At 34.3% G+C, this 14329-nt stretch overlaps 1 protein-coding gene across 5 annotated transcripts in view; it reads right to left on the bottom strand.

Annotated features, from left to right (window-relative positions):
* Positions 1 to 4580: 4580 nt before the first annotated feature.
* dennd5a (DENN/MADD domain containing 5A) overlaps positions 4581 to 14329 on the bottom strand; it is a 122320-nt gene continuing 112571 nt past the window's right edge. For 4 of the 5 annotated variants that reach the window (XM_069900319.1, XM_069900329.1, XM_069900311.1 and 1 more), the window contains 3 exons: positions 14052 to 14175; positions 13306 to 13474; positions 4581 to 11462 (listed from right to left, as the gene is read on the bottom strand). In XM_069900319.1, the coding sequence (XP_069756420.1) occupies positions 11279 to 11462; positions 13306 to 13474; positions 14052 to 14175 (477 nt within the window). In that variant the 3' untranslated portion in view covers positions 4581 to 11278. Of the gene's footprint in view, positions 11463 to 13305; positions 13475 to 14051; positions 14176 to 14329 lie in introns of those variants that run through there. The other variant, XM_069900348.1, reaches the window with a different exon arrangement.

The following is a 14329-nucleotide window of genomic DNA, read 5'->3' as shown; positions in this document are numbered from 1 at the left end:
TTGTTTTTATTTGAGATCTACAGCTGTATATTTATTTTTATAGGCATCAACATTAAATGATGAAATAGTGAAGGTAAGTTAATGACAACTTATGTGTGCTCAGGGACAATTAAATTGGGCCAGAAAAGAGATGGAAAAAAAAGTGGAAATGATACAAAATAGCAAACTTCCTGGAAATTGGAATTAATAGAGAATAATGGAAGTATCTAACAGGTCAGTCCAAATCTGCAGAAAGACTGGATTTACAGATTAGTGAATTATGTGAAAGTGTTGAAATCCATATTGATCCATGAACTGTAACTTACCTGATTGCAAGATGGTGTTGCTCCTTGAGCTTACTTTGAGGTACGTTTGAACAAGATAAGCACCCACAGTCAGAAAGAGAATTAAAGTGAAAGCATTTCTGTGACAATGGTACTTTTCAATCCATACATTTCAATGTGAATATAAACTTCTCTGACAACTATTTTTCAAGTTAATATGTGACACATCACCAACCTCTTAAAAAAGTAGATTCTGCAAGTTAATGGTCTGAACTACGTAAAGTTATAGTTTTACATTGTTAATTAGAATGCTTGGAGTATTAAATTGCTCAATTCACACCAGGTTCTTTCGAGGTACATTTTGCTCATACATTGATGAAGGGCACAAGCCCGAAACGTTGGTTATTTATATTTGCTATATAAAGTACATAGAATTGCTAAGTTTCTCTGGCATTGTTTTTTACCGGATCATTGAATGGGTTACTCTTGAACTCATTGGCCAACATTAGCTTACTTCCCCCATCTAAGAAATTTTCTGAGTGCTCTGCTTCTTAATCTCTGGCCTCTTACACATATTCACATCTGGATAGAAATGTTGCTCTCTGGTTTTAGAGTTGCCAGATCTGATTGAACATGTTTCTGGAATGTTTTTGCAGAACCTGCTGACTGCCCCATACAATAAACTATAACCTTAGGATTTCTATTCCAGATATAGTTGATCAATTTACCCTTAACGTGATTCCCTGCACTGACAGCAAAGACTGGGGTGAGCTCTTATTTTACTTTTGACAGCTAACATACTGGTAAAGAGTACAATTCCGATTCATCCCCATGTTAGTACCCCATCAACACTGGATGTGGATTCATCTTTGTGATCATCTGACCAGAGGATATCCTATTTCACTTGCTTTCCCGTGATCACTGACTTCAATCATTAGGTTGCTGTTGGTGATATTCAATTGATAACTATTACCCAAAAATCCATCTTTTGGTGGAAGGCCTCTGCAAAAGAAATACGAGATAACAGCTTAAATACAATTTTTTGCCATCTTTAACGAATGCATTTAAAATGTCTAGTGGTGCATTTGCAATGTCTAGTGGTGCATTTGCAAGAATATCTGTACCAACTATTTAGTGTAGTGGTGGCTGAAATATTGTAAATATATATCAGAAAAGGATGTTCCTGTACTTTGACAAGATAAATTACTGTACAAAATAGAATCTTGTTAACATTTGCAATCCATTTGAACCACTAGAGACGTCATTCAATGGACAGTCCTTCACATTGATGTACTTATCTTCATTTCTTGTAGTTCATACTCATCATCCCCATGGTATTTCTAAATACTTTTATCATGTTAGAGACTTACACTTCATTGTCCATTGGAAGAAATTTCCCTCAGATACACGAGGTTCACAAGGGATCTTGGTTTCATAAAACATCTTTCCCATTAACTTTGGATATAATTGATTACTTGTTACCTCACTTTCAGTAAACCCCACTGAGTAGGGAATGGCTTATTTTCATATTTTTAAAAAATCACCAGAATATAAACATTTCTCAATCTATGAATAATGGTCTAAATGTATAAAGAGATCATGATAGTGATGAATGAATTGGTACAAGAAATTAGCAGGGCACGAGTGAATTATTAATATCAAATAGTTAAGGTTCTCATTTGTTAATTCCCAGAAAATTCAATTTTCTTTTATTATGTTAATCTTGAGTGTTCTTTGAATATTTAGCTATCTGTAGATCATTGTGCATAACGTACAGGATTCGTGTAGGATCAGTACGAGTGGGTGCTCGATGATCAGCGTGGACTTTGTAGGCCCTTTGGCCTTTTTCAGTGCTGTTTAACTCTACAAAGTCAATGGATGTTTTTTTTAATCCTTTCCTAAGCCTAGAATTTATTGTGGACATTGATAAGTAAAGGTTTTTCATGGAAAAGGCAGGAGAATTGGGTTGAGAGGGAAAATACATCAGCCATGATCGAATGACAGAGTAGACTCGATGGTCCAAATTGCCCAATTCTGTCCCTATGGCCTACAATTTGGAAATATAGTTCCGGTAGTTGTAGGTTAACGGTTGATTGGGTCTTCTTCCATGTAGTACTGTACTTTTCCCACTCCAATCAAACTGTATTCTTCAATGAAACAGGACAATGTATTGCACTTTAAACCCATAGGCCATCTTGAATCCAACTAAATTTGCCCATAGCCAGTTTACAAATACCTATAAGTACATAATCAGAACTCCAAAAGCATTTAGACTACTGCAGACAATTTGTCTTTGCATGTTTTAATCATCTAGTAATTTCCAGATGTGCAAGCTTTTTGCTCCTGCCCAATTACTTGAAATCAGCAGCATTGTTGATTGTGATAAATCCTCTCTTCTATCAAGCAGAGGTCCAGCATAAGTCAACACACTCTTCATCAGATTTGATGATATATGTGGGGGCTTGGAGATGCCCACCTTCAACAAGAATGGGCAAAAATATACTGTTGACTGAATCATACAAAACAGAAACAGGCCCTTCAGCCCACCATGACTATGATAATTTGCTTCCCACCTACACTTATTTTCCCATGTTGTATCCCTATCCTTCTGTGCCTCAATCTAAATGCCTCTTAAACATTCCAAGATTTCCCCAGCACCATATTCCATGCATTTCCATGTAAAAATGTGTCTCTAAGATCATTTATACCCTTTTGTTTTGATACACCAAGCATGGGAAAATGATTGTGTCCCCTATCTATGCCTCTCATAATCACCTCTCAGCCTTGTTTGCTCCAGGGAAAACAAAACCAGGCTATTCAATCTTTCCCCATAACTAAAGTCATCTAATCAAGGCAACAAACCAGTGCCTTTCCTCACCACTCTCTCCAGCACCATAACATCCTTTCAATTGTGTGGAAACCATAACTTCACATAACCAGTGTTTGGTGCAGTTGCAACAATAACATAGCAACTTCTATATTCTATGTCCTCACCTATGAAGCCAAGCATGCCATATGCCTTCTTCACCATTGCATCTATAGGAATGCTGCCATTTTTAGGAAACTGTGGACTTCCTCATTATTTACACTGCTTCCATTGGGAAAGAGGTACAGAAGCCTGAAAAGTAACACCCAGCGGACAGCTTCTTCCCCTCTGCTATCAGATTTCTGAATGGAATCACAGACACTACCTCACTTTTTCTTATTTTTGCACTATTTATTTATTTTTAAATGTAATTTAAATGTAAATGTGATGCTGCCACAAACAACAAATTTTGTTATATGCTCATGACAATAAATTTCATTCTTACATTGATTAATAAAGGAAGTAACAATAAAAATATGAAATTAATGATTGCTCCCTGTCCATTCCATCAGAAAAAAAGATGAGTATTAGAGGATAGAACAGTTTTAACAATGCCTCCACCACTTCCTATCCCAATGGTCAAGATGTTGAAGGACTACCTATCTGAGCTGTTGGAGTTACAGTTTCTCCTGGTCAGAAGAAGAGAAAGCGAAAAAAAAAACAACTTATTTTTATTAGCACCACATTAAATAAAACATTCAATTTTAAAAAAACTTTAACAAATTCTTATTGCAGAATGCAGTAAATCTCTAAGCCAGAGTGTTATAGTGGTAGATCATTCTAAGTATTTAAAGTGCTAATAGATAAATTATTCAGAGATGAGCAAATTGAGGGTAGGAAACTGGCATAGAGGAGGAGCTGAAGTCGACCATAATGATAAAGTTTGATTGAGGAGCCAGGTGGATACTCCTGCTCTTATTCCGCTTGGTTTTTCCTAATCTAATATTACAACACATGTATTGGATGACAATATTTTCACAAGAAATTCCAGCTTAATTAGTGGTTAACACAATGATGATATCACTCCAGTTATCATGCTGGAACATCTCAACACAATGCAACATATAATGTTCATTATTTCTCAAGTTTTATATAATTAGTGTAGTTGAAAATATTGTTGAAAATGCAATTTTGTTAGTCTTTGCAAATTTTTAATAAAGAATTACATTTAGTTACAGAATAATTTTTATGCAAAATAACCTCAATAGGTGAATGAACCTTTTATAACCACATATTTTGTGAAATGCAAAAATATGTCAATTAGTTGATTATAAGCTGTTAATTTGATTTTTTTTATAATCTCATGGTGACTGGTGTTTAATCACTGAATTATCAGTGGCGACCAAATTTTGTTATTGACCAGTGAACAATAATGAAATGAAATACAGCTAATAATAGTATTACACAAAAAATTCTATTGCAAGGTGCTGTAAACAGAGAAAGGCAGAGAATAATTATCAAACATTTACAGTTTATTTATAAGGACAGTTTGAAATACAACACCAGTAGATGTCTATATAGTACAGATCTAGTTTTACATAATAGATACCAGGGTAGTTAAACAGATAGAAACCAAACTGTGCCTTCTATAAACCCAATCCTCATTCAATTATTATTAGTTTACTACTCAAACGAGCAGATTTGTAATGTAAAAATATACATACACTTATAAATACAGACTTTGTCACTATCAACAGGTCTTCATTAATACAATTTAAATACACTGTACACAATTACTAGTTAGTTATAATAAACATGTGTCCTCACTTACCAAAGTTTCGGTTGAATAATTATAATTTCTATTAAATGTAATTCTCTTCAGCTGCCTCCTCGATCGAGCATGAGCAAAAATTAATTTGTTTCAAGCTCATCTGGTCATAGTTTCATGTAAATAACTAAAGAAAATTCTCTACAGAAATAAAACAGACACAGCACTTTATTTTGCTCCATATCAAAATATATTGGAAATATACATAATTAATATTCTGCTACCTGGGAGACCAAGCATTGGAGAATAATTCATTTTTATACTACCTTCTGGTTCTATTCACTTTGTTATAAAATGTTATAAGTGTTTTAATACTAAAAAGTATTTGACAGTCTAACATGGCTAAAAATGTCAGAACTGTTCCAACTAAAATCAGAAAAATTAAACTATAGCCTTAACTTAGGTTTTGTCACAACAGTATTTTTGTAGACACATCTTTGAAGTGAATGCACCAATACTATAGTAAGAATATGATTTTAGTACCATGTGCTTTTAACATGAGAACTTTTAAATAAGTCATTGACACAACACTCTAAGCTCTAACATACGTGTATTGAATGTTGTTGAATGATTTCATTCTAACATCACAAGACAAACTTAATCCTCTTTGTCCTCTCTGTTCTCCTAAAGATGCAAACATACCAATGGACTCTGCCACTTAAAGTGTTTTCATCATACTTTGTGCTAGGCTGGCGATTAAATCACAGAAATCATAACTAAAATCAACCTGGCAATCACCCAAAAAAAATCATACACATTCTTTTCAGCAGGTGGCACTGGATATCTTTTTTGAATAAACATGTTAGCATCCTGTTTACAAATAGCAAATAATTATTTGACAAAATGAAACTATGATCACTAGACTTAAATGGAAGTCCATTGAAGATTCTGTATCCTTGTTTTGGAGAAAAGGATTTTCCAATGTCATAGTTGAAACTCAGTACACAAAAAGGTACTTTGATGAACTTTTGGAAGATTTGAAGATATATCTAAAAAAACACCTCCAGTGGCACAAAAGTTAATTATTCATAGAATTAAACAATATGCAGTACTGTATTTAAAGAAACAATTAGCAAGCATACCAGCAGCATCTCCTGCAGTACACTTCAAAAAATCCTTGTAAAAAATATTTAACTTCTTTGTATTAATAAGCATGTTGCATGTTTATCTTTCAATTCACCCTCCCAGACATTTGGAAGACCATTTTTCTGCAATAAAAAAATATATTTGTGCTCTGTTTTTCCAACCAGAATTATCAGCACATTTTCTAACTGACCGCTGCTTTTCCACTAATAAATCTAAAATTGCCCCAAAATCTAAACTTGAGCCTGGAGATGCATGGAACTATCTGGATTGTGCTACTTGGTATTCTATGTGCTTTCATGCCAAAATGACTCTTCAACCCACAGAATCAAAGTTCTGGCAAATGTATGGCTAGAAAGCTATTACATTCAGGGTCAATTATGGAAGCACAAAAATACTCATGAATCATAAACTTAAGAAAAGACAAGCCTAACTGAATCTTGAGCAACAATTTTCAATCTTCAAAACAAGCCTTAAGCAAAAGAATAATTGATAGTTAAACATGTATTAATGTTCTTGCAACACTTTTGCAGTCATTATAAAATAAATTATTTCAACATTTTCAATGACGAGGTTCTGAGGCTGACAGAAAAGCAGGCAAGCGAAGTGAGTCAAGGGGGTTTAATGTGTGATATGCAGCAAGTTATCTCTTGTACAATTGCAAAATCCAATAGTGCACAAGGTCAAAGACTTTGTATGAGGAAATATTTTCCCAAATATGCTTCATCACTGTGGACAGCACCAAAAAAAACGTTACATCTGGGGCTGAAATACAAAGGATCTGGGGTGGGTTGAGGAAGAAGCTAGTGAGTCAATCAGTGGGAAAGATGGACTGGCAAACTGGTGTGAAATGGGAGACTCACTCTTAAGAAAGAATGGTCACTATGACAAGATTATTTACTTAGAGGACCCACTCGCTGGGACTTATCAATTAGATCTCCTTTAAGTAGTGCTGGAGGTAGCTTGACAAGACCAAAGCTTCCTCAGGCCATTAACTTAGAATCCAATATATGCCATCTAGTAACCTATTACATGACACTGTGCAGGTTTGAACTCCTTAGTAGAAGCACAGAAGATCTGGAAGTGAAAACACCTTGAATGTGAATTCCACATTTCATTTTATTGGAACCAAACTGCATGATCAGGTTTCTAGGAACAAATCTTCCAAATATTCATTCAGGATTTATTGTGCATGTCAGTACATCAGTCTGTGTTAAGGAGATGGGGCCAAGAGGAGAAATGTTCAGAAAAAAAATACTACTCTTTAAACAAAAGGGCAAAAATCTCAATTCAAATTGTGAACAAAATAGTGTCCACATGACCTAAATTGACTACTGGAAATGCAAACACAGAGTTGGGTTGGCTTAAATTAATTTATTTTAAAAGTGTCTTTTAGATTAACTTTACAGATTAGTTACACTGAAAATATTAACATCTCATTAAATATCAATGAGAGTATTACCATAAATATGATAACAGATCCATTTTTAATTTTAGGATTAAATATTATTGGGTAATCATGTCTTGTACCACATGCCAAACAAGTTGGCTATATAGTTGAAAAGAAAAAATATTGAAATGTTCAACATGTCATTTTAAATTCATTAAAATTTAGAAAACTGACTCCATACATTGATATAATTCTAACAGAATTTAAAATTAATAAAATATGACAAAAGAGATCACTGTCCTTAACTTTATGACAATCTACTCTCACTTTAAAAAAAAACAATCCTGCAATCATAACAGATTACTTTCTCCCTGTTACGCATCTAGTTTTTTTTCCACTTTCTGACTTGCCTTGGTAAGGAAGCTTCCGGATTTTTAAAATATTTATCTTGCTTTTGTGGTCCATAGTTTATGTCTCTCCTCAATTCTACTCTATTGTATACTTGTGACACAACTGTTAAATGATAAATTATGAAAAAGCATTAAACGCTATGAATGAAGAAACCATCATGTCCACTTAGTGCTGCTGCCTTAAGGAGCAGTTAGTAAACTAATGGACTGTTGCCCTTTGGTGCAGTTCTGATTTCAGCCTGGCAACAATGAATTGAAAAGACCCGGTTGAAATAATGGTCAAGAAAATGTTTTTAAAAGTGACTGTGTCTTGTTACTGATGCATAAGCACTGCAGCAAATTCAGATCAAGAGAAGCAGCACAAGCAAGTTCAAATACTGAAAAATTACTCTCCGCTATGGTACTCAGTTAATAGCATGTTGAAAATGGCACCTCCCTGCCCATCTTTTTATCTACTTGTTAGTACCAATTAAACCAATGCAGAAAATGGTCTTCATGAACCTTTTAAATAAGTGATGTGTTAATGATTATCAATTACTAAACTCCTATACTGAAATATAATTACATGCCATCTCATTTCTAAATTGTTAAAATTTCTCTTTTTGTCCCCAATTTGAAATTGAATGTATAGATTCTAATTTAAATCTCCTTTTCAGTCCTTGTGTTATTTTGCAATCCTTCAGTCTAAGGAGAATACCTGACAAATTTTCCTGTCCACTCTGGCACCAGATATCCAGTTTTTCCCTTGCTATATTATTATTGGCAACTTGCCACACAAAAACAATGAAAGGCCTCAACATACAAAGCAAATTAAGCCAGAGATCAGTGGTTCTCAACCTTTTTTGCCCCTACTCACATACCACCTTAAGTCATTCCTTACTAACCACAGAGCACCAATGGCTTGGATGCTCTATGGTTAGGAAAGGAATTACCTAAAGTGGTATGTATGCAAGTGGAATAAAGGTAGAGAACCACTATGCTATATGAATCACAGTAGCAAAAACTCAGTCATCAATTGGGTTTCCCGGAACAGCTACCAATTTTCACAGTAATTAAGTTTTGAAAGCTCTGACAGTTTAACATTAAATGCAACTACATTTTAACCCTTTTGACTCAGTGCCCATGTTTTCAGGAACTACAACAAGCACATACACTCCGCGTCCCCATTTTACAGGACTTGTTCTATACCCAACCACCAGCTGGTTCATACTGGTGTTCGTACTGTAGTTTACCCATGGACCTGGTCTCGAGTATATATTATGAAAGGTTAAAAATGGCCAGAGTACAAAGGGTGCAAGTGAGCTCATTGAATATTTCCTTGCAGCAAGTTTGGCAATTTAGTGAACTTAAACCATTCAGGATGGGAATCTATCATTCCTCATCCCATTAGCGATGTCTGGCTAATTATTTGTCAGAAAGTTCAATGGAATTGCCAACTATAACAACAGCTTAAACTAGTTCAATCACTGATACACTGAAAATAATTAAACTAAATATAACTCAGCATTTCAACTGTACACTTTACTACATTATTGCACACAGACCTTTCTTTACAAACTATTAAAACTGTATAAGATGACTACAGCACGATGATAATTTGGTAATGAATGTTTTAGATTAAACTTCATGATTTACTGAACATGGCAAATGCTCAATGGAGAAGTTGAAAAAAATGATTCCTCATGCAATTAAATCAATGGTTCAGTCTTTTCAACAAAATGCTAAGATTTGGAATGCAATTTAATGCCACGTAAACCCACAAAGAGAAACGTCGGCAGAAGTAATTGACAGCCACTCAGCTTTGAAATAACTTTACCGCCTGAATTCTAAAAGGATCCAATACAAAAGCAAGACACGCAAATACATCCCAATTCAGACTTTTAAAAGACAGTTGGACATTTCCATTCTTCCGAATTGCCAACAATTCTGACGAAGAAAACTTTCCTGATACAAATGTTACTTGCTGAAGAACCCAAGGCAGGTGGTTTGCTGTTTCTCATGCTTCCAGAGAAGAAACTAACTGGCTTTCCTTTAGGCTATTCATTACAAATGGCTTGTAGGTCATTTTGCCACCTTGAATGTAAACTAATGATGTTGATTTTCAACATATTTTTGCCAAAAATTTAAGGTATGTCAGGGAACAATCTGGATATTAAATGGGTAAGTTCAGTGGCACAACAAACCTAATGTTACTGGGAGTAAAATTAATATGAAGTGATAAATCTATAATACTATAATAAAACTTATTTTAGAATAATATTGGGGAACTGGGAATGCATCCCAATTTATGGAAAAATAGCTTCAAACAATAAAATTGGATGGTCAGAAATGTCAAGACAAATCGCAGCTCAAAGCAAAAAAAAAAAATCCTACATCAGACCAAATAAAAACATCTGAATTAACTTACATTTTAACCTTCTTATCACAGTAAAAAAAAATCCAGAAGACAACTTCTAAAGTACATTTAAGTGATAAATAAGGGGGGATATAAAAAATGTAAATGAAAGAAAACAATACTTTCAAGAAAACACATTTTTCTTGCACAGGAAAGTTAAAATCTGACCACTTGCACAAAATGAAAAGAGATTAAACATTGAATTCAAGAGCGATAACTCAGTTAGTGGAAATGCCTCTCATGTTCTCTAGACTACAGATGGCATTACAATAGATAGCAACAACCAATCAGAAAATGCATTGAAAGCCATACACTAGCACTCAAAATGCATTGTGAATGTACAGCTTTTTGAACCTTAATGTATAAGTATATTCAATTTAAGTTCAGGAAGAGACTTCATAGAAATTTGAATGCCAAGGGCTACGTTTAATTATATGCTATCAGAAAACAACAGGGAGAGTATTTCTAATCAAAAATGTAACGTATTATATTTTCTCAGTACAATATCAGAATGTTATCTTCAACCCTTGCTCATCAATATTTGAAAAAAATATGCCAAAATTTACAAGAATACTGTATATGTGTTCCACATACACAGACATACCAACATTTTAATATATATATGTATACACTTTAGCAGCTACAAAGTAAATGCTGTGCATTATTCAGTGCACTGAGTTTATGAACACTTACAAAATTCAGATTTTCTATTTATACTGCAGGTTAACAGTGCAGGTATTGGCAATCTGCAGCAAAATAAATCAAACTTAATACTTTTCTTACTTTAGAAAAAAATGCTTGAAATGAGCATCATCTGAATTGGCTGCACAACACTGTCCAACCAAGAGACAACCAACAGTTGACACAAACATTAAAAATCTTTTACTATAATGCACATTCTCTCAAACCTTTCCATAGCCTCATGTAATCTTAGGTGTAGGTTCAAAATGGCTCTGTGCACATAACATATGGCAAATAGTTCTTGCAACTTCAAAACAAACTTGAATTGCAAAATTGCAGGTATTTCCTTTGCAGTTTTGAAACATGATGTAATGTGTGCACCACTTTTTGCATGATCTTCTCTTGGATGCTGGTGATTGTTTTTAAATGTCAATACCTTTGACCAGAGACATCTCCAGTGTGATGTTAAACTCCTGCAAGGTTTGCAGCACTCGTATTAAGGAGTTAACTAGAGTGTGGTCTTTAATCAGAGCTGTATCTTCATACATCTGAGCAATGATGGGGCAATCAGCAAGCAGCGCAATCCAATGATGCAAGAGATGATCCCTGTCAGGTTAAAATTAGAAGATTATATCCACATGGCTGAAGTGCACAACTTCAGTTTAAACTTTTGCATGTAAATACAGGTGAAATGTCTATGGGATAAATACAATCTTAGTAATGGAATAACTGCTTAATAATATTTTGATTTCTTCTTAAAATATTGAAAGGAAATTGAAATGTTTTATAGAATTTTTATTTTCCAATAGATAACCTGATATTTGCAAGCAAAGCAGATAGAGAAGAACCAATGGACCAAATCTGCTGTCCAAAGAAAACAGCTGAAGCCAAAAATACAAGCATTTTATCAGCATCTCCTCTTCTTAGCAATAAAATCTAAAGTTTATTTGTCTCTTTTTCAGAAGAACTAGAGTGCAAAGTACTTCTAATTGCTTTTTAATTTTCCTATTTAGCATTTAATTAATTTTTAAAATGTTACTAAATTTAGACATTCAACACAGTAACAGCCCTTCAAGCCATAAGCCCATGCTGCTCAAATACACCAATTAACCTACAAATCCCGTATGATTTTGGAGGGTGGGAGGAAACTGCAGCACCCAGAACAAACCTATGCAGACATGAGGAGAGCGTACAAACTCCTTACAGACAGCTCCTAATTCAAACCTAGGTCATTGACCAGTTATAGTATTGTGTATTTCTCTATAGTTATCACAAATAAAACTCATTCACACTTTAACACTTTCAAATCATCTGACAGAGTCAACAAAGGAGCCCAGTACGCCACATAAAGCATAGTTACACAAATTTTATGTAAGTAGCTGCACTTCCATTGATTTTTTTACCATCCACTTAAATGACACTTTGTTAAATTACACTGGACAATGAAGATTTTACCTCATGAACACTTCTGAGTGTATTTATGGATTTTGGGCTGCGGATCACCACAAAATTTTCATACATCATTCGTTTTTTTAGATATAACCTACTTTTGTGATTTGCCATCATATTTTAAGTCTACTTCAAGCATACAAAACTATGATGTACAACATCATTCACACTTGGGCTTCTCTGCTGATCTTGGTGCAGTCATGACATGTCGAACATGGTGCAAGGTTTCACCTGGACATTGAAACCATGGAAAATCATGGTATCAGAGCAACTGGAATCCATCAGTGTTGGCCAACTGTTGTTAGACACTGACAAGAGAGGCATCAGATACTGAGTGCAAATGAAAATCAGCGGCAAAATATTCCTGTGTCAGTTGAACTCACGGAATCTGTCAGCATCATTATACAATTAAACGTCAAATTTAATAAAAGTCAATTTAATGTTTCTCCAACCTACGTGATAAGCAAATTTGAAATTATCTTTGTGTTCAACTTGAAGTTGTCTATCATAATCCCCAATTTTTTTTTCAGATCGCAAGCTTTTTAAAAATAATTTGTTGACCAATGTTACTGTCCATTTCTCGCCTTTTGTCTTGGACAGTGAGAATGCACTTAAATGGTTTTTTTACCCATCCAATCACAAGTTGGGCATCTTCTGCATAGGTTCCTTCCCAGTTTCACAAAACTGCCTCAGAAACCCAAAGGATCCACCAAAGGTTCTTGTCCACTTCATCTACATGTTTTTGTATCCCAGCATTATAGAACCTGCGGCAGCAATGCCCACATTTCCCTCTTGCCTCCTTGACAGTAACTGGTCTAAAATTTCACCTTGGATGCTTTTAAAATCTCATGTCTTTGGTACTAATGTCTCACATCTTTGGTTGTACTATATCATTTTCTCAAAATAATTTGACTTGTTTTAGAAGGTATAAAAGAACTCTAAATCAAAATTGCAGAATTAATTTGGTTTTGTTTATAAAGAAAAATTAGAAGTTTTTTACCTGGCACCCAGGCACACCAGGAGCTGAAATTTCCCATCTTTTCCAATGTTCCGAGGAGCACTATTAATAGCAGCAACAAACTTGCAAAATTTCTTTGCCCTGGTGTGCCAGTTCTCTTCTTGGTTATGTTCAATATGTTCCAAACTCTCAAAGGAAACAGATGCTTTCTCTGAAATAAATTTTTAAAAACATACGCATCATATAACTTTTGGTCAGTGGTCAGCAAATACAGATATTGCCTTAACCCCACATAATGTTTCAAATTGTTCTGAATAATTTTAATTCCTCTTTCCAAGACTATCCTTTCTATCTAGAGCATGGTTCACCAGCTAGACATCTGGGTTGTCACTGAATACAATCAAACCCTGTATCCATAATCAGAAAGGGCCAATTCACAGTGTTTCTTCTGTAAGATTTCTGCAAATTTATTCCATACAAATAACTTAGAACTTCCATTTATGGTATCAGTTTTCAGAGATTCCAGATTTATTTTCAGAGTACATACATGACATCACATACAACCCTAAGATTCTTTTCCTGTGGGTGAAGCAAAATTACCACTTATTGATCAAAAAATTCTACACAGCATTGACATGTAAACAAATAAAGAACTATGAACAGATAATGAATGTAAACAAACTTCAAGAGAAAATCTTTTAAAACTCAATAAGAAATATTGAGTAATATAAGAGTCCTTAAATCATTCACTACTTAGGAAAAAAAAAGTACGTTTACATCGTACATACCCAAAAAATCCCAAATGAAAACACTTTTGAAGAGTCGAGGTGACTTAAATCCATGGTGGAATACTTGTTCTAAAGCTGACACAAGTCCATTTTCCCCACAAAGCAGCAAGGTTAGGCTGCCCCTCTGTATCACAAGCAAAAAAGAAAGTAAAGATGTTGATTTTTAAGTACAATATAGCTTAGAAAACATCCATTAAGATTAACAACTGATAGGATTGCACTTTTTAGGAGATTTTAAAAAAAGAGCAACTTAAACATTTCAATTAGATTAAGATCAA

Source organism: Narcine bancroftii, chromosome 1 (assembly GCF_036971445.1).
Source record: "Narcine bancroftii isolate sNarBan1 chromosome 1, sNarBan1.hap1, whole genome shotgun sequence".
NCBI lineage: Eukaryota > Metazoa > Chordata > Chondrichthyes > Torpediniformes > Narcinidae > Narcine > Narcine bancroftii.
Note: the sequence above shows the minus strand (reverse complement) of the source record. Positions and strands in the feature narration are given on the sequence as shown.